Source organism: Manis javanica, chromosome 12 (assembly GCF_040802235.1).
Source record: "Manis javanica isolate MJ-LG chromosome 12, MJ_LKY, whole genome shotgun sequence".
In the NCBI taxonomy this organism is placed as follows: domain Eukaryota; kingdom Metazoa; phylum Chordata; class Mammalia; order Pholidota; family Manidae; genus Manis; species Manis javanica.
Window position 1 is genome coordinate 62,190,648 of NC_133167.1, and position 22,353 is coordinate 62,213,000.

The 22,353-nt window shown below is 35.5% G+C and overlaps 1 protein-coding gene and 1 non-coding gene across 4 annotated transcripts in view; one reads left to right on the top strand and one right to left on the bottom strand.

Moving 5' to 3' along the window:
• Positions 1 to 5,402: 5,402 nt before the first annotated feature.
• The window catches only part of HAT1 (histone acetyltransferase 1), an 83,857-nt gene continuing 66,906 nt past the window's right edge, over positions 5,403 to 22,353 (bottom strand). For all 3 annotated transcript variants that reach the window (XM_037022919.2, XM_037022920.2, XM_037022921.2), the window contains exons 9-11: positions 21,253 to 21,404; positions 18,214 to 18,330; positions 5,403 to 5,696 (exon numbers count right to left, since the gene is read on the bottom strand). In XM_037022919.2, the coding sequence (XP_036878814.1) occupies positions 5,529 to 5,696; positions 18,214 to 18,330; positions 21,253 to 21,404 (437 nt within the window). In that variant the 3' untranslated portion in view covers positions 5,403 to 5,528. The remainder of the gene's footprint in view (positions 5,697 to 18,213; positions 18,331 to 21,252; positions 21,405 to 22,353) is intronic.
• Positions 20,651 to 20,787, top strand: LOC118973290 (small nucleolar RNA SNORA70). Its single transcript, XR_005062556.1, has one exon. It is a non-coding gene; the product is annotated as a small nucleolar RNA SNORA70 (small nucleolar RNA).

A 22,353-nucleotide genomic window follows, 5' to 3' on the forward strand; every position in this document is an offset into this window, starting at 1 on the left:
GCAGATTTTAAATGCTCAATTAAATGTCAGTGATTATTTAATCTTGCTCAGCTTCCAGTGAGCTCTTATAATTCGAAGATTCATTTCTTCAACTCCCCTTTCTTTGCTAATACCCTTCTGTTTGCTTTTCCTCTCTGAAATGAAAATAAGCTGGCTATAAGATTTCCCACATCAATTTGTCTTTTCTGTCACATTTTCTTTTTGATATTCTGGGAAGTTTCTTCAACTCTATACTCCAAGTTTCTGCTCTTAGAATAGGAACTAGGAGCTCTTTCTTATTCACTGTTTCTTTTTCATACTGTTTCACATATGCAGTATCTTTTCTTTCCCAATTTTTATTTTGAAAAATTTAAATGAAAGGTTGAATCATATAGTGAACACCTGTATATACCTTCCACCTAGATTCATTAGTTTAAATTTTGTCACTTTTGCTTTCATTTTGTGTGTATATGTCTATGCATGTTTCTATGTATGTGTATACATATATAGCACCTACACATTTTTTTTCTGGACCATTTTAATGTAAGTTGCAGATGTCATGACTCTACTCCTAAAATACTTCAGCCTGTGACTCCTAGGAATAATGACTTTCTCCTGCATAATCATAATACCATTATCACAACTATGAAAGTTAACAAAATTCCCTATCACCTAATATAGAGCCCATATTCAAATTTCTCTGTTGTTTCAAATGTGTGCCAATGACCAAAATGTAAAATGTCCATACCTTTTCACTCAGCAGTTCCATCAATGTCTGGCATACATATTCCGACATACACAAAATGGGGTATGCACAAGAATATTAATTGCAACACTGCTTGTAAGAGCAGAAGATAGGAAATTATCTAAATGTCCATTAATATAGGATTGAGTTTAACACACTGACATCAAACTATGGAATCAAACAGCTGTTTACAATCAAGGTGTTTAAAGTCAAAGTGATATTCCGAGTATTGCATATAGTTTATCATTTGTGATAAACTAAAAAATTAAGACAAAATATTGTTTGCAGACTGATAATTAACTATGAGGGGCAAAAGAGAAACTGGTAAAATTAAATGTCTCTGGAGAAGTGACTTGGGTCACTGCGTGGGAAGGAGAGCTTAATTCTCCTCACTCATTTTGAATTTTCTACTATGTCCATGTTGTGTACAAAAAATAGTGCTTAGACTGGATGGATATTCAATCCCATTTGGCAGTGGTACTTAACCAAGGGTGATTTTGCTTCGAGGACATATTGCAATGTCTGGAGACATGTTTGGTTGTTAGAACTGGAGATGGGGATAGTGCTACTGGCATCTAGTGGGTGGAAACCTGGGATGATGTTAACCAGCCCTCAGTACACAAGTGATCTAACCCAAAATATCAATAGTGCCAAGGTTGCAAAACCCTGCTGTAGAGCAATTCTTCTGGATAATAACAATTAAGAGGTAAGCAAGACTAAAGAAATAAGTCAAGTGCATATGCCTAAGCATTCAAATCATTGCGCCTTTAAGATACTTCTAGTTGTGAGAGGATGGCTGGAGAAGTCCAATAAGCTCCTATTTGCATAGAGTTTACTTCAGATTGGCACAGCATCAAGCTTGTTACCTTAATTCATGTTAATAATTTTAACAGTTGTAGTATAGCTACTGTTAAGAATGAGGTCAGACTAAAGTCCATGATATCTGGGGCTTTAATATATAGGTATACTTGCACATACATGCACAGCACATGTACAAGAATATGCATGGCAGCTTTGTTTGTAATGGAAAATACTAGAAACAACCAACCTAATAGGGACTAGCAGGGGAACTTATGGTATATCCATACAGTATTCCCTACAATGGAATACCATGCAGCCATTAAACAAGATAGCTCTAATCTCCAAGACATTGTTTAAAAAACAAGAGAATGTATGTGGGAGGTTACCATATGTATATATGATATATAAAACATATACATATGTGCTCATTTATGCATATAGCTCTGAAAGATACCAATGTATCAGAAACTAGTTGTTTCTGGGAGGTTGGGGTGAGGAACTTTCTACGGTATTCCCTTTTGCATTTTTGTACTATGTGCTTACTACTTATTAAGTGCACTAATTCCACTGTAACACATAATACAAGGAGAGTGAAATATGTATTACAGTAAAGATGTAAAGGAATATGGAAACAAAGTTGTAGATGTTCAGAGTTGAAAATGTTGAGAGGAAATGAGAAACTTCAAAGCTGTATTTCAAGTGAGGCACCAAGAATTTGAGTCATTATGATCAAACATCCTTTTCCTCATAACCTGCTTCTCCAAGTTACAAAAACAAGAGGGCAGTTGGGGTATTTGTCTGGTGACCAGGGCCAATGTCATGCAAGTGAGTTATCTTCCAGATGGTGATGAAAGAAGCCCTTCTTGCAAAGAGCCTAGTGGGCTGGCATGCTTAAGATTTGGCTGTCCTACTTGATGGAAGATGAGATGGAGGAGTGGAAGTCAGGAGCCTAGGTATAGCCCTGGCTTTGCCACTAATTCACAGCATGACCTTTAGCAAATGAAACCCCAGACCTATTGTCCATCTATAGAATTAAAGTGTAGATCCCAAAAGTCAAATTTTTAAATATCAAATACATAATTCATACAAGGAAAAACATTTCACAAAAACTTGGGAAAATATTCAGGATCCCATTAAGCAAAAGGAAAATAAATGAGATTTTATACTTACGAAACAACAAAATCAATATCTCTTGCCACTGAAATTGTTAAAACCTGTATACATATTCATGTTAGTAATTTATAAAACATTCTGGAAAATTATGACATGATTATAACTGAGCCACAAGAATATTCCTACTCTTTGACTGTCTTTCACAGGAACTTATCTTAATGAAATGACTTAACAGATACAAAAACATATATATATATACAAAGACATTAATTCATTTGAATGTTGTCTATAATAAAAAAACCAAGGCATATGGTTTAATATGGGCACATCAACATGAAATATTGTACAACTCTGAGAACCATTTTGAACACTACAGATGTTTGTTAAAAAGGAAATACTCTGTTCAATGAATATACAGAGATAATATACAAATGTAAAATAATTTCATTTGGAAGAAAGAATTATAGGTACCTTAGTATTTAGTATTGTTAAACTGGCCTTGAAATTTTAACAAAAGAATTTAAGGATGAATTTAAGGAACTAAATCATCTGACCTCTAAGGTCCATGGTTCTATATCACTATCTGATATGGCACTGGGAGCTTTGCTCTCGGCTTTCCTCTAGTAGGCAAGGATGGTGGTGGACCCGGTAAGTTTTCAGATCAACAAAGCTCTGGTACAACAAGCAGGGACATAAAGTTGTTTTTTTTCTCTCACACATGAACTAACCCATGTATAACTAAATTTTGTGATTTATAAAAATGCTTTATTTTAGACATATACCACATCTACACTCACATCTTGGTATAAAAGCTTTAAGAATAAGTGACAAGCATAAACACAGATACTTGAACAGGGAGGGAGCCTAGAGATCATTCTAGAACTACCTCATTTTGCAGATAAAAAAACATGTTCAGAATGGAAAGTGACTTACATGTAGAGAAAATGCAATTTGGAGAAGACAAGGAAAAAATTAAGTGCTGTGGAGGGGGGGAAGAGTGAAAAGGTAAAAGCAACAACTACATACAGTAGATGTGTATATGTATGATAAAAGGCAGGAAGGTGATGACTAGAGGGTGGAAAAGTTACCAGTAGGCCTACAGAATGGCTGCATTAGGTTTCATAAATTGTCCTGTACATCTATCCTGCTATTTATCCTATCCAAGGCATAGATCTATCAGATTTTTACCCTTGTAGCTCCAGAGGAAGGTACGGCCTTTCAACTCCCAGAGATTCATGCTAAACCAGATCTTTATCTATGAGCTGAGTATAGAACATTGCTTAAAAAAGAAAATGGGACTACGCTGATGGACAGTGACTGCAATGGGGTTTGTGGGGGGCGGGGACCTGGTGAAGGGGGGAGTCTAGTGAACATAATGTTCCTCATGTAATTGTAGATTGATACCAAAAAAAAAAAAAAAGAAAAAAGAAAATGGGGTCATATTGGCTTTTTCTAGTTTCTACATAAAAAGTACATTGAAAGATAATTTGTTTAGATTGTACTGATTTTTTTCTTTTTATTCCCTGGAGCTCATCTTTTAAGTATCTATTGAGAATTTTCAATAAAAAAATTAAGAATTACCTAATTTAGATGGAAAACAAATTGCTTTCATACAGATTCAGAAAGGATCTTAACTAAAAGAGTTCATTCTATCTGTAACTATGTGTGTGTGTATATATCTATATATGTATATATATAGATATATACACACACATATATGTATATATACACACACACTCTCAGAAATAAACAAGTTGTATCTATATATAAGCTTCTGAGATGGGACTGTTTGAAGCTTTTGCAGCATCCTCATTCTAAGGGTTCAGGCCACTGATATGCTGCTGGTTGGCTACAGCTATTTTGCATCCAGAGTTACTTTGCTTGTGCTGTGCTTGACAGGTTTTACTTATAGAAAGCTGATCTAAGGACGATAGTGCTTGTCCAAATTAGGATTTTTGTCTTACAAATCAGATTTTAAAAGTAAAGTTCAACTTATGTTACATGTTTGATATTATACAATACCTCACTTACTGGCATACACTATGAACATCAAGCTTTTACTTTCAATGGTTCTGTAGCAAGCAATTTATTTATATCCCAATAAAAATAAAGACTTTATTAAGCAATTTATCATTACTTTTTTTTTTCTTTTTGGGTTTTAACATCTTGATGACCTTATAACAGATCACAACAGATACATACGTCATCTTATGCAAGATATTTCAATAATGGTGGCAAATTGGATTTTCATAAATACTAATAAAATGTTTAAGGCAAACTTCTAAATTATCTTCAATTAATATCTGATGCCAAACATTTAGGTTTTAGGCTGTATCTAGTTCCCCTTCTCTCTCTTACCCATCCTATCCCCTAAGTAGTTAATAGGAGTTTATTTAAAACAAAACAAATCCATACTAGGAAAAATTTCCCTTTCAGAGAAATCACATATGAAAAACAAGATTACTAGGAAGACTTTAAAAAATGTGTTTTAAAGGCCATATGTAAAATCTTAGAAGCAAAGTGTGGGATGAATGATAAGGAAAGCTTAAACCTAAAGGTTTTTAATAAGATGGAAAAAGTTTAGCATAGGTTTTAAAAACCATATCACCACAAATTAACATATGACAACTAAGCATTTTTTTACACTGTTTAAGGGAAGCAATTGCAGTGGTATTTCAGAAGTTCTTTTTTAAAATGTAATATATGTTCATAGACTCTAAACAGTATTTTAAAATATACAATCTCTCCAAAAGAAAATATTCAATTAAAGGTAAGATAGACAACTTTTAATGTAAGCAAATGTTACAAGATTTGAAAATTAAAGTCATCAAAGATTTTCCACACTATGTACAGAAATTTGCAAAACTTCCTGTATAGAATAGTATAATCTTTACTCTTGAGCAAGGCGTTCAATAACACGTCGGTAATCTTCCACAAGTTCCTGAAAGCTTTCTTCCAGCTGTTCATGTTGCATGCTTATTTCTATTTGGTTCATCTGGTTTGTCAGTTCTTCTGGTCTGAGACATTTTCTCATTTTAGCAAGATCTCTCTGCTTTTTCTAAGCAACAAACAAAATTACTGGTTAGACTAAGAAAGCTGAGTGTCCGATATTAAAAACAGTAGTAGTAGAAATATGCCCCAATTTGTCCCATACAGTTTTTTTCTTAAGTAAGCCTAATCATTATGTTAACCATGTATTACTAACCCTTTAAAAGGAGAAGAGCTGGAATTTGTGTCCAATGATGATAATAGTTATGTGACTAACAGCCCCCTCTCCAAAGCATAATAAATAAGGGGCCAGTGTAGATGCTCAAATATTTAATAAATAGAATATATTAACTGAAGAAAGACAACTGAAATTAAGTGCTATTATTCTTCATTTCACTATCAATCATTAATTTTTATCCCAGGCTTCTTCCTGCCACTACTATGCTTATTCCTAAACACTCTTAACCAGTGAGGTATTTATGGACCACATATTAATTTTAACATAAATTGTTAAAGGAGTTTCAGAAAGATAACCCAAACACTGTCATCCTTTAACTAGCATTTATTGAGTCTCTAGAATCCAGACATACATTATCTTATTAAATGCTCCCCATTTTACTGAGAAGGAAACCACCATGCTGAAAAGCCTGCAGTAGAGAGCTAGTAACAACGTTTACGCAGTCCATGAGCTTGCTGCTACTAGAATCCGAGAACAGTACTGAATCAGTAACGCCGAGGATGGGACTAGAGAGCCAAGTGAGCACCTACTGCCAAGAAGTCAAGCAAGAGGTGATGAACCAAGACAGCAGCAGCAGAGGTGGAGGGGACGGCAAATTTTGGGAAGAAAAAACTGGGTGATATGGGAAGAGTGAAGAATGTCCCCCAAGGTTCCTGGCTGGGTGACAATTCTGCAATATAGGAAACTTTAATATATTTTAGATAAACTGTCCTAGATTCTATCAATCCTCTTTTATTAGTGCATATAGAGTTAAGAGAGATTAGAAATCACACATATTCATGTAATCCTAACAACTGTTAAGACAGGTACTATAATTTTCCACAATTGATAGGTGAAGAAAAAATATGTAGGTTTAGTAACTTGTCATAGAAGTAGCAAGCAGCCTGAGAAACAGGGTCTGAACCCTAATGATCTGGTTGCAAGTCTGTATTCTTACTGCCTTTCAAAAGAATTTTAAAAAACCAAATAAACCCTAAAAACAGTATCTTAAATCCATCCTAAAAACTAATAAATGTCCCTTAAAGGGAACCCTAATATAATCTGGAATACTAGGCAAATGTGTCATGACCCCTATTTAAAAGCTCAAAATTAAGCTAAATTTATAACCACAAAACAAGGTAACAATAAAGTTTGGAGGTAAGCCTTTACTGATGCTACAAAAAAGTTAGGTTGATCCTGGGTCTAAATTAGTGGACTAATAATAAGTAAATGAGTTTGCCACTACTATAATCAGAAAAAAAATAATTCCCTTAATATAAGATGCCGACTAAAAGCAGTGCTTCTCAAACTTGAATGTGCATACAGGTCACCTGGGAACACTGTTAAAATGCACATTCTGATTGAGAACGTCTGAGGTGCGGTGTATGCATTTCCAGTATGGGATGCTACTGCTGATCTACTGACCACACTTTGAATATTAGTTCTACAGAACTGATGAAATGTCACATTTATTGCTTCTCAGGCCTGGAAGGACAATCTATTCCTTCCTTAACTCTTCAATTACATGAATAATAAATACTTCGTTTCTGTTGTAAAAGTTATTTTTCTGCCAGAAGGCACAATTGCACTGTATAAGAGAACTCTAATTTAAAAAGACAGTTCAGGGTCCTAAAGTGTAATACACCAAAAATTACTGTGGTGATAGGAATATATGCTATCTTCCTAAATTGCCAACCAGTTATAACATTAAATAATCTAACTTCACTGCCTGAAGATACCTCCAACCATATTAAATTCTCATATATAATAAAACCAATATATTAAATTCATAAATATTTCTAGACTACCAATTCTATTCCAAATAACCTACAGAATGAGTCATGTGCCAGTAACATACTGTTTTAAATTACTATGCTGTTTTAAAATCTCGAGAGCTTACTTCCCCAGTTTACCCACTCCTTATCACATTCTTCATTGTCAGTTTTTTTCAAATGGTGACAGAACTAAACTCTATTGTAATTTTTATTGGCAAGGTAGTAAATCTATTAATTAAATTTAAGAGTTCTAGGTACCTAGGAATAAAAAATACATATAATGGCTTTATAGAAAAAATACAAAACTATGCATATAAATCCCTGTGAGCATGTAAAGTATGGTTCAATTTAAAAAAACTGATTTTATTAACCTTTAATATTTCTTAAACTGCTCACATTCTGCTTTGTGTAAGTATGATATAAACCTTTTAAAGAATGTATCAAAAAACAAACTTTTTGGGAAACACCACTATCCAGCTAAGTGACATACACTGGGGGTATAAATGAAAAACTGAAATATACATAGAATTCCTGAAGATTGAAAAATATTCTATAAACATCAGCATATTTTTCTCCCTCTACAAATAAAAACTTAATTCCTTCATAGATTAGGGCTATTGGTAACTTTTAATTAATGCAGATAAATGAATTAAAGATGGTGTTCATGTCAATTTATTTGTTAACATTTGGCTTGAGTATGAATTCATTTCCAGAAAATAATCCTTTCTTGTTGCCTAGTTTTTACAGGTTGCAAATGGAATTTCAAATATAATTTCAAAAATGCTAGCACCTCTCAGGGCTCCTTAATTTCAATCTGCTGACCTAGTTCTCTCTTATGTGAAGTATAGAGATAAGGTTCTTTCGTGGGAATTTAAAAATAGTAATGGCATGGAGGCATATACTTCCAAAGACTTCTCAAAAGACATCATTAAAAACATGCACAGTGTATTTTATCTTTCTGTTCACTTCCTCACTATGGAGGCATTTCCATTTTAAGGAAGCCAAGCCTAACATCTAGATGCTAATAAACTATCGACAGTCATATAATTTGTAAGAGGTAGAACTAAACCTCAAAACTGAGTTTCCTAATTCCAAATCCAATGATAGTATAACTGTGATTCTATATTTTATATTTGTAAACCAATTATGAATTAAAATATGCCCATGACACAATGTAAAGCCTTTAATGCTAAAATCAAGCAGCTGCACCTTCTCTTTTTCAGCCAAATTGTTCAAATTTATTTTTTGAACACCTGAAAATTATTTCTATACCAGAAGTGGAGTTTCTTTTTTGCCTTTTAAAAATGATTCTATTTAATACAGGTTATTTTTTTCCTTTTTTGGCACTGATACAAATGAATCATCAATGTTTAAAGAACTTTTAAAGTAAGGTACTTTTAATATCTACCCAAATAATTTCTTAGTGGGAGAGGGTGTTTAAGCTGATATGTAAACTTGATCTCTTAAATAAAGGCAGCACAGAATTGGTGGACTTTGCTATCACAAGATCACTTATTCCATATTTCAGTAATAGTTTAGTGATAATCAAAATTATAATTTTTCATAAAATGTGTTAAAACTAAAAAGGGTAAATTTTACACTTCAACACTTCCCCCACAAAGCATACATTTTAAAGACCTAAAAAAAAAAATCCTAAACCACACTCAATATTAAGCAATTTTACTTTATTCTTAAATGTAATTCTGCATTTGTGAATTTGTTATAACATAACAAAGTTCATAAATATCAGGCTAGAATGAAAAATTGTGGAGAAAATCATCTGTATATAAATAACGAGGGAATCTTATCATTCATCCCATACCTACAGGACATTTAACTAATTTCTATACTTACCCAAAATCTGTGGTAGGTTTCCTATCCCATACATTGTGGCTATCAACTCAAAGTGTGGAAGGGGCACCCTCAAGCTTTCTTGGTTTTCTCAGTGAGATACTGTATTTATTAAAATGTGCTTTACTATAAATATGGCCTGAACAAGTATCTGAAAGATTTGCAATCTGTGTAAAAGATTTAGTGCAGGGATGATGATACCCATTTTGGCTACTACACGCCTGAAGACACCTGAAGACTTTAATAACCAGTTTTCAGTTGTTCAGAAAGGTGAACTTGCTAAATGGGTGTGGATACTTAATAATATAAAAAATAATTATCATTCTTTAAGAGTAGAAAATACTTGTTTTTTATGAACTATAGAAATTCCCACTAATTGGCATAACCTGGCAAGTATTTATACTTGGAAATATCATCTCCCATGGGAGAATATATCTGTAAATGACATATCTGACAAGGGGTTAACATCCAAAATATATAAAGAACTCATATGCCTCAACACCCAAAAAGCAAACAACCCTATTAAAAAATGGGTGGAGGATATGAACAGACACTTCTCCAAAGAAGAAATTCAGATGGCCAAGAGACACATGAAAAGATGCTCCACATTGCTACTTATCAGGGAAACGCAAATTAAAAACACAGTGAGATATCACGTCAGTTGGGATGGCCAACATAGAAAAGAATAGGAACAACAAATGCTGGCAAGGATGTGGAGAAAGGGGAACCCTCCTACACTGCTGGTGGGAATGTAAACTAGTTCAACCATTGTGAAAAGCAGTGTGGAGGTTCCTCAAAAAACTCAAAATAGAAATACCATTTGACCCAGGAATTCCACTCTTAGGAATTTACCCTAAGAATGCAGCAGCCCAGTTTGAAAAAGACATATGCACCCCTATGTTTATCTCAGCACTATTTACAATAGCCAAGAAATGGAAGCATCCTAAGTGTCCATCAGTAGATGAATGGATAAAGAAGATGTGGTACATATACACAATGGAATATTATTCAGCCATAAGAAGAACACATCCTACCATTTGCAACAACATGGATGGAGCCACAGGGTATTATGCTCAGTGAAATAAGCCAGGCGGAGAAAGACAAGTACTAAATTATTTTAGTCATCTGTGGAGCATAAGAACAAAGCAAAAACTGAAGGAACAAAACAGCAGCAGACTCAGAACCCAAGAATGGACTAACAGTTGCCAAAGAGAAAGGGACTGGGGAGGGTGGGTGGGAAGGGAGGGATAAGGGGGAAACGGGAATTACGATTAGCACACATAATGTAGTGGTAGGCGGGCATGGAGAAGGCAGTATAGCACAGAGAAGACAAGTAATGACTTTATATAGCATCTTACTATGCTGATGGACAGTGACTGTAATGGGGTATGTGGGGAGGACTTGATAATGGGGGGAATCTAATAACCACACTGTTGCTCATGTAATTGTATATTAATGATAGCAAAAAAAATACATACATATATATATATATATACACACATACATATTAAAAAAATCATCTCTCATTTGCTACTTCTGTCTATAGAAAATGTCACATAAGCATCTGAGATGCATAATACAATACTTTAAGAAAACAGTTTTAATACCAACATACCTCACTGCACTTTTGCAGATACTCTATTTTTTTATAAATTGAAGGTCTGAGGCAACCCTGCATTGAGCAAGTCTATTGGTGCCATTTTTCCAACAGCATTTGCTCACTTTATGTCTCTGGGTAACATTTTGATAATCGCACATTTCCAATTTTTTCATTATTAATATATGTTATGATCTGTGATCAGTGATCTTTGATGTTACTACTGTATGTGTTTTGGGGCATCATCAACGCACCCGTATAAAAGAGCAATTTAACTGATAAATATGTGTGTTCTGAGTACACCATTGACTGGCCACTGCCCCAATTCTCTTCCTGTCCTTTCCTCTGAGACACAATTTTGATATTAAGCCAATGAATAACCATACGATGGCCTTCAAATGTTCAAGTAAAAGGAAAAGTCACATGTCTCTCACTTTAAATCAAAAGTTGGAAATGATTAAGCTTAGTGAGGAAGGCATATCAAAAGCTGAGAGGCCCGAAAACTAGGCCTCTTGCACCAGTTAGCCACGGTGTGAATACAAAGGAAAAGTTCTTGAAATTAGAAGTGCTACTCCAGTGAACACACACAGATGATAAGAAAACAAAACAGTCTTACTGCTGATATGGAGAAAGTCTGGACTGTATAGATCGATGATCAAACCATCCACAGTATTCCCTTAAACCAAAGCCTTATCTAGAGCAAGGTTCTAACTCTCTTCAATTCTATGAGGGCTGAGAGAGCTGAGGACTCTGCAGAAGAAAATGTGGAAGCTAGCAGAAGTTGGTTCATGAAGTTTCAGGAAAGAGGTAGTCTCCATACAAAAAAGTGCAAGCTGCAGCAGTTATTATCCAGAAGATCTGGCTAAGATCATTTTAATGAAGGTGGCTACACTTAACAACTGATTTTCAATGTAGACAGGGAGGTTTTTTATTGGAAGAAGATGCCATCTAGGACTTTCACAGCTAGAGAGAAGTCAATGCCTGGCTTCAAAGCTTCCAAGGACAGGCTAATTCTTGTTAGGCTAATGCACCTGGTAACTTTAAGTTGAAGTCAATGTTCATGACCATGCTGAAAATCCTAAGGCCTTTAAGAATTATGCTAAATCTACTCTGTGCTCTTTAAGTGCACAATGCCTAGATGACAGGACATCTGTTCACAACATGGTTTACTCAATATTTTAAGTCCACTGTTGAGAAACACTGCTCAGAAAAAAGATTCCTTTCAAAATATTACTGCTTCCTGACAAGGTACCTGGTCACCCAAGAGTTCTCATGGAGATGTACAACAAGATTAATGTTGTTTTTATGCCTCCAAACATAAAATTTCATTCTACAGGCCATGGATCAGGCAGGAATTCCAACTTTCAAGTCTTATTACTGAAGAAATACATATTGTAAGGCTACAGCTGCCACAGTGATACCTCTGATGGTTCTGGGCAAAGTAAACTGAAAACTTTCTGGAAAGGAGTCACGATTCTAGATGCCATTAAGAACATCTGTGATTGATGGGAAGAGGTCATAGTATCAACATTAACAGGAATTTGGAAGAAGTTGATTCCAACTTTCATGGGTGGTTTTGAGGGTTTCAAGACTTCAGTGCAAAAGGCAATGGCAGATGTGGCGGAAACAGCACAATAACTAGAATTAGAAGTGGAGCCTGAAGATGTGTCAATTTGAATTGCTGCATCTCATGATCAAACTTGAATGGATGAGGAGTTGCTTCTTGTGGATGAGCAGAGAAAGTGGTTTCTGGAGATGGAAGCTACTCCTAGAGAAGATGCTGTAAAGATTGTTGAAATGACAACAAAGGATATAGAATATTACATAAATTTAGTTGAAAAAGCAGTGGCAGGGTCTGAGAGGACTGACTCCAATTCTGAAAGAAGTTCTACTGTGGGTAAAATGCTATCAAACAGCATCACATGCTACAGAGAAATTTTTGTGAAACAAATAGTCAATCAGTGCAGAAAACTTCACTGTTGTCATATTTTAAGAAATTGCACAGCCACCCCAACTTTCAGCAATACCACTCTGAGAAGTCAGCATCCATCAACACTGAGAAAAGACCCTCCCCACCAGCAAAAAAGTTTATGTATGAGTCACTGGAAGCTCAGATGACAATTAGCACTTTTCAGCAATGAAGTTATTTTTTAATTAAGGCATTTACATAGTTTTTGTCAGACATAACACTGTTGCACACTTAACAGACTACAGCATAGTGTAAACATAACCTTTATATGCATCAGAAAACCAAAAAATTCGTTTGACTTGCTTTATTGTGATACTCACTTTATTGTACTGGTCTGGAACAAAACTCTTGGTATCTCCAAAATATGACTGTACTCTAAAATGCTGCCATGGTTACATCTCATTATATTGTCCTATATGCTCAAGTTTCATCATAAAGAAAGTTTCTGGCTAACAAATTAGTATTACTTAAAAATTAAAACATTTGGTGAGTACTATATCTACCAATTCTCTAGTGTTTCTGAATTGATAAACATTGAAGCTAAAATGCTACTTTGGACAATTTTTGGAAAGAGAGACCATTATGACTTATTACAAGCTGTTATCTGTAGATGGTAGTTCATAAGATTGAAAACTGGTCCATCAAATTGCTCAACAATATGACACAAAAAACTATATATGTATATGAATTTAAGATATAATAATGATTTCTAGTCATAGGCAAATTATTATTTTTGTAGTCAGAATGTGATATACTTGAACAGAATTACAATGACAAATTAGGAAATACAGTCACAATGCAAAATAACAAAATGCTATAAAAGAATTAGAATTCAATGAGTTGTGTGACCCAAAATAAAACATTCTCTATAAAGCAGACTCTACAACAAATAAAAGTTGAATTAATGTAGGAAAATCAAAGCTATGTGTATTTGATATATTAATTACTCTTAAGTTATTTAAATTACTTTCTCCTTAAATTTTAAGACATATCTGGATTTGTCATTTATGCTCCCAGCTATTGTACTATATAATAAGCCTACAGGTATATAATAAATGTAGCAACTGCATGTCAGGTTCTCAATGATTATTTGTTGAATAAATTAACAAATATTGTCCCCAATCAGTTTTACTGCCCAGCTGCAACTCTCATAGCAAATCCTCACTCATACAGGTTGGTATGGCCAAAATCTACCTTAATAACGGCCAAATGATAATGAGGCCAAACCTGATGTAAAAGGGGAAATTTCTGAGTTACATGGAAAAATGGAAGATGAAAAAAAAGTATCTGGGGGTGAAAGGGTCAAAAAGAATGAATGTTAAAAAAGAAAGGTAAACATTGTAATTTCAGCCATGGTAAAGTACAGAGGTCAGTTTACAAATGGCAGGTAAGGTCAAATTTAGGAAGGGAGCAAAGGCAAACACAGACTATGTAAGACAAATGAGAAGAGACAAAAGACTTAAACAAATGAAAGAAAAAAATAACCATTGGTAGACTATTCTTGAGATTAGTATTTAAGCAAATGAAAGTTGATAGCTTACTTTGGAAAATTATGGCAATAAGATTCTTATAACTAACAGACTTTTAAAAGCAGCTAGAGAGAGAAAAAAGATCACATACAAAGCAAAACCCATCAGGCTATCATCAGACTTCTCAACAGAAACCTTACAGACCAGAAGGGAGTGGCATGATATATTTAATGCAATGAAGCAGGTTTAATGCCTTGAACCAAGAATAGTATACCGGACAAGGTTATCATTTAAATTTGAAGGAGAGATTAAACAATTTTCAGATAAGAAAAAGTTGAGAGAATTTACCTCCCACAAACCACCTCTACAGTGCATTTTGGAGGGACTCCTATAGATGGAAGTATTCCTAAGGCTAAATAGATGTCACCCAAGGGATAGACAAAGAGCACAGAACATGATTCATAACATATAAAGAATGGAGGAGGAAGAAAAAGGAGAAAAAGAAAAAAGAAGAACCTTTAGGTGGTGTCTGTAATAGTACACAAAGTGAATTAAATTAGACTGTTAGATAATAAGGGAATTACCCTTGAACCTTTGGTAACCACGAATCTAAAGCCTGCAATGGCAATAAGTACATACCTGTCGATGATCACCCTAAATGTAAATGGTCTGAATGCACGAATCAAAACACAAAGAGTCACTGAATGGATTAAAAAACAAGACCCGTCTATATGCTGCCTACAAGAGACTCACTTCAAACCCAAAGACATACACAGACTAAAGGTAAACGGATGGAAAAAGATATTTCATGCAACTAACAGGAAGAAAAAAGCAGGAGTTGCAGTACTTGTATCAGACAAAATAGACTTCAAAAAAAAGAAAGTCAAAAGAGACAAAGGACATTACATAATGATAAAGGGGTCAGTCCAACAAGAGGATATAAGTATTATAAATATCTATGCACACAACACAGGATCACCTACATATGTGAAACAAATACTAACAGAATTAAAGGGGGAAACAGAATGCAATGCATTCATTTTAGGAGACTTCAACACACCACTCACTCCAAAGGACAGATCAACCAGACAGAAAATAAGTAAAGAGACAGAGGCACTGAACAACATATTAGAACAGATGGACCTAACAGACATCTACAGAACACTCCATCCAGAGCAACAGGATATACATTCTTCTCAAGTGCACATGGAACATTTTCAAGAATAGATCATATACTAGGCCACAAAAAGAACCTCAGTAAATTCAAAAAGATTGAAATTGTACCAACCAGCTTCTCAGATCACAAAGGTATGAAACTAGAAATAAATCACATAAAGAAAACGAAAAAGCCCACAAACATATGGAGGCTTAATAACATGCTCCTAAATAATCAATGGATCAATGACCAAATAAAAACAGAGATCAAGCAATATATGGAGACAAATGACAACAATAATTCAACACCGCAAACTCTGTGGGACACAGCAAAGGCCATGCCAGGAGGGAAATATATTGCAATACAGGAGTACCTGAGGAGAGAAGAACAATTCCAAATGAACAGTCTAAGCTTACAATTAATGAAACTAGAAAAAGAAGAACAAATGAGGCCCCAAGTCAATAGAAGGAGGGACATAATAAAGATTGAAGCAGAAATAAATAACATTGAGAAGAATAAAATAATATAGAAAGAATCAATGAAAGCAGGAGCTGGTTGTCCGAGAAAATAAACAAACTAGATATACAGGACACTCTTAAAAGAAATTAAAGAGGATACTAATAAGTGGAAATTCACCCCATGTTCTTGGATAGGAAGAATTAATATTGTCAAAATGGCCATCCTGCCCAAAGCAATCTACAGATTCAATGCAATCCCTATCAAAATACCTACAGCATTCTTCAATGAACTAGAGCAAACAGTTCTAAAATTCATATGAAACCACAAAAGACCCTGAACAGCTAAAGCAATCCTGAGAAGGAAGAATAAAGCAGGGGGAATTACGCTCCCTGACTTCAAGCTCTACTACAAAGCCACAGTCATTAAGACAATTTGGTACTGGCACAAGAGCAGACCCATAGACCAGTGGAACAGAATAGAGAGTCCGGATATTAACCCAAGCATATATGGTCAATTAATATACGATAAAGGAGCCATGGATATACAATGGGAAATGACAGCCTCTTCAACAGCTGGTGTTGGCAAAACTGGACAGCTACATGTAAGAGAATGAAACTGGATCATTGTCTAACCCCATACACAAAAGTAAACTCAAAATGGATCAAAGAGCTGAATATAAGTCATGAAACCATGAAACTCTTAGAAAAAAACATAGACAAAAATCTCTTGGACATAAACATGAGCAACCTCTTCATGAACATATCTCCCTGGGCAAGGAAAACAAAAGCAAAAAATGAACTAGTGGGATTATATCAAACTAAAAAGCTTCTGTACAGCAAAGGATACCATCAGTAGAACAAAAAGACATCCTACAGTATGGGAGAATACATTCATAAATGACAGATCCGATAAAAGTTTGACATCCAAAATATATAAAGAGCCCACATACCTCAACAAACAAAAAGCAAATAATCCAATAAAAAAATGGGCACAGGATCTGAACTGTCACTTCTCCAAAGAAGAAATTCAGATGGCCAAGAGACACTTGAAAAGATGCTCCACATCGTGCTAATCATCAGGGAAATGCAAATTAAAACCACAATAAGATATCACCTCATACCAGTTAGAATGGCCAACATCCAAAAGACAAACAACAACAAATGTTGGTGAGAAGTGGAGAAAGGGGAACCCTCCTACATTGCTGGTGGGAATGTAAATAAGTTCAACCATTGTGGAAAGCAGTATGGAGGTTTCTCAAAAAACTCAAAATAGAAATACCATTTGATCCAGGAATTCCACTCTTAGGAATTTACCCTAAGAATGCAGCAGCCCAGTTTGAAAAAGACATATGCACCCCTATGTTTATCTCAGCACTATTTACAATAGCCAAGAACTGGAAGCAACCTAAGTGTTCATCAGTAGATGAATGGATAAAGAAGATGTGGTACATATACACAATGGAATATTATTCAGCCATAAGAAGAAAACATATCCTACCATTTGCAACAACACGGATGGAGCTAGAGGGTATTATGCTCAGTGAAATAAGCCTGGCAGAGAAAGACAAGTATCAAATGATTTCACTCATCTGTGGAGTATAAAAACAAAGAAAAAACTGAAGGAACAAAACAGCAGCAGACTCACAGAACCCAAGAATGGAGTAACAGCTACCAAAGGGAAAGGGACTGGGGAGGGTGGGTGGGAAGAGAGGAATAAGGTGGAAAAGGGGGCATTACAATAACACACATAATGTAGTAAGGGGGGATACGGGAAAGGCAGTATATACAGAGAAGACAAGTAGTGATTCTATAGCATCTTACACTGATGGACAGTGACTGTAATGGGGTATGTGGGGCAGACTTGATAATAGGGGGAGTCTAGTAACCATGTTGTTGATCAAGTAATTGTACATTAAGAATATCAAAATAAAAAAAATAAAGAATTCTTGTAACGAACTGGAAGAGTACTTTCACTTTCATAAAAATTAATTTAGCAAAGTGATTTGGACTCTGCCATACACTGTTATTTGATAGACCTACTCCCCCATTTTAAACAGTGACAAGAATATTATTTTTAAGACTCTTGAAGTCCTACCTTATATGGGCTAATTAGTCTTCTTTTAATATCCAACCTATAGTTTCTGTATTGTTCAGCATCACTCATGTCCGTTACCAGCAGTCGAAGAATTTCATAAACCCGTCTAGCATGTTGCTTTTTAAATGAAACAAAATAAAAATATGAACATTGTCAAAGTACAAAACAGTGACACTTATCCAAAAGAATACAAAATACATTGCATATCTGCCATGACCAGAAATTGTGCTAGCTATCAGACAAAAAGCAGTAAAAGATAGTTTCTGCCCTCAAGAAGCTAGCAGTCTAATGGGTAATACAAATGACTGACGTATGGCTAATTTAATGATAGAAATAAGTACAGCTGTACGATAACATAGCCTGGGAAAGCGTAAAATAGAAGAGGATTCTTGGGGGAGTAAAATCTGAGCTGAATCTTAAAGGGAAAGGAGCATGCCATTCTAGAAAGGGGAGGTCAGCGTGTGTGTGTGTGCATGCAGAAAAGAAGTGATTTGACACTGCTACCACACAAAATGAGAGCAAGGAGTAGGAGTAGAGTGAGGATGGAGCAGAAGCACACAGCCTTACATACTGTGGTAGAGCTGGGCTTTTATCTAGTAAGTGAGAGATTTTAAATGAGGGAGTGAGCAAAGCACATAAATTTGAGTTTTAAGTTAAACATTCTCTCAAAGCTGCATAGAAATGGTAGCAAAAAGAAGGGCAGGGAGACCGATCAGGAAGCTGAGCTGAAATCATGCAAAAAATGATGAGGGCATGAACTGAAACAGCACCAGTAAGAATACTAAGGGAACAAAGATTCTAGAAATACAGAAGAATAAAGATTGGCTCTGGAAGGTGTAGAGTCACAGTGAGTTTTCACAGCCTAGGGAAGATTTAGGAGGCTAGAACATACAAATCTGAAGAAAATTCTAGTCTAAGGGTGAGGATTTAAGCATTATCAGTACACAAGCAAGAGTTAAAGGCATACGACTGGTTAAGATCATCCAGGAAGAGCAGACATAATGTAAAGAGGAGGTCAGAATCCTGTAGTACAGTGACAGAGGACACAGAAAAACAAAGAAATACTGGGAGCATCAGGAAGTTTTTATATTATTGAAACCAAAGAAAAAGCCCATAGCTTTGAATGTTTGTATTGTTTCTCTTATATATTTACTGGGGTCAGGGGAAAGGTCAGGTATAGATAGACTGGGAAGATATCTGAACTTGATGGCATCGACACCTGAGCTGAGCTTGAAAAAATGAGTACTGTCCGGCCAGCCAAAGATGGAGGAACAGAAGGGGACGTCTAGGGCAAAGGGAACAGTAGATGCAAAGGGACATAAAAGGAGTAAAGATGGAGCACAGTTGGGAAGTGGCAGGAGGCTCAGTCAAGCCAGAGCATGTTGTAAAGCAGTAGGAAGCGGAGGCTAGCAAAGCAGGCAAGGCAGGGACTAGATGATGAGGTGCTCTGTGTGCCACACTAAGGAGTTTTGATTCCTCTAAGAAGAAAAAAAAGGCTTAAATTAATACAGTCTATAGAAATAAATTATTTCTAAAATACATATTTTATATTAAAGCCAGGAAGCCATGAAAATGTTTTAATGTAGAAGAAGATGGAAAGTTTCTGTTCAAATTAAGTTGTTTGTTGAAGGGCAAGGACCAGGGAACTTTTAGTACATAGCTGGAGCTCAGGATTGGAAATTTAGATGAGAGATGTCAGGTAGAATAAATAGAATGAGAAGAAATAAGGATTCAATAAAGAACTTTGGGGAAGAACTGTTATATTTAAGGAACATACAGAGGAGCAGAAATCAGTAAAAGTATCTCAAAAAAGATTACCACAGTGGTAAGCAGAAAGCCAGGAACTAAAGTGCCTTAGAAGCCAGGGGAGGAAGGGCAACAGGACCAAATGCTCCTCCTTGCCAGCACACCCTTTGTCCTGCATACTTTCATGATCCAAATCCTACCCTTTGTTCAAGGCTTAGACCAAATGCATCCCTCTCAGGAAATACCCTGATTCCCTTGCCTACATAAGTAAAACAGACTGCCTCTACCTCTGGACTACCACATAATTTTTGCTGTACTTATCTTAAAATATTACTTTAAAATTCAAAGATATAGAAGTATATAAAGTGCAAGTTAAGTGTTTTACTCTACCCTTTATCACCACCAACACTGTCTCCAGGGTTAACAACTACTTTACCAGTTTATAAACAATTTCTTAAAAAGCAAAAATAAGATCCTACTACCCATTTTGGTTTTGCTTGTTACACTTAATACAGCCATGAAGTCAATTATCTTCCGATTCTATTAATGAAAAAATTAAAGCACAGGAGGTAAACTGAGTTGCCCTAAGTCACAGAACAAGTGGTAGAACCAGATTTGAACCCAGGCAATTTGGCTTCAGACCTAGTAATCTTAATCACTGTTACTTCCTACACATGTATTCTAAATGTTCTTGCACTGTTTAAGTTATGGACTTAAGAAAAAAGTGTTGATTCCTTGCAGCAATGGCTGCAAACAGTAGCCTCCTCGATAGTTATACAAGCAGCCTGCTGCTTGTATAAGTTGTCCTAAGGGACGGTGGAGACAGCCCTTTCCAGAGAACATTTATGTCTGACCTCATGCTGTCCCCAAGCTAGACTCCAGACAGGTATTTGGGGGTACCTTTGGAAAGCCCCACAGCACAGGATCGAGTTCACATTGGCCAACTCATCATGTCCACCTGCACCAAGCTGCAGAATAAGGAGCATGTGATTGAGGCCCTACACAGGGCCGAGTTCAAGTTCCTTGGCTGCCAGATTACCCAAGAAGTGGGGATTTACTAAGTAAAATGCAGGTGAATTTGGACACTTGGTGGCTGAAAAGCAGCTTATCCCAGACGGCTGTGGGGTCAAATACATTCCAAATCATGGCCTCCTGGGCAAACGGTAGGCCCTGCAATAATGACAGCCTGGGTGCTGCCCCCTCCTTTCTCACACCCACCAATAAATCCAACTTCCTGTCAAAAAAGCAAGAACTTCAAAATTTACATGTTTTCCTCCTATAGAATTAAAATACCTTATTTATTTTGAACTTCTCTTGTGATTCTATTGCCATATCTTCATTGAATCCTTGCATTAACTTTTCCCGGGAAAAACAGGGCAAATCTTGACAAAACTTCACAAGCACAAAGTCTCTCAATTTCACATAGCTTTTGGATGGATCTTCCGCTAAAGAAAAAGCAGAATAACATTTCCTTTACCCAACATAATTTCTTCATCATTTTTAATTTCAAAACACATGCTAGGCTAAAAGGGCAAATATTCTTAAGAGACTTAGATAAAAGTTACAATTTCATTGAAAGGATTATTCCTTATAAGTCAAATAATGGCTCTATTATCTTTGACAAATAAAATTATAGGTATAAGCATTCTGCAATTACATACATTCTTTGGAAATTAGAGTTACTCCTTTCAAATGTAACTTCTTGACTAGTGTCTTATCATATGCATCTTAGTTTTATTTTCAATTAAAGTAGCTGTATAAACAGGAGATTCAAGTTTGGATGATCAATTCCGAAAGAAAGTATTTTCTGATAGCTAAAGGTTTTAATGCTCAATTTTAATTTAACTTCTTTAATCCAGTAACCTTTACACTCTACTATACTACTTTCACACCATTAAAAAAAAAAGTCTTCCTTTTACAAAAAGATATTTTTTAGTTAGGGTAGGGAATAAAATGAGAAGATGATTTCCATCTTTTTTTCATTCCATCTGACAGCATATGTCTTCCCTTATATTTGTCTGTTATCTACATTAGACTAAGCAGTAGACAGGAGTTTGAGTCCCAGTTCTGTCATTCACAGGTGAGGACCTTGGGCAAGTCACCTCACTTCTCATTTTCTGATGAGTAGAGGGCTTGAAGGAAAGAATGTTAAAATCTGAGCTGTTTGTGGATGGTGACTTGACATTGTTACAATATCAATACTCTACAAATCATCCACCAACCCTTATCAGAATCCCAGCTGGCCTTTCTGTTGCAGAAATTCATGAGCTTGTGCTGAAATTAATATGGATATGCAAGGAACCCAGAATAGCCAGAGCAATCTTGAAAAAGAACAAAAGTTAAAGGACTCACATTTCCTGACTTCAAACATACTACAAGGCTATAGTAATAAAG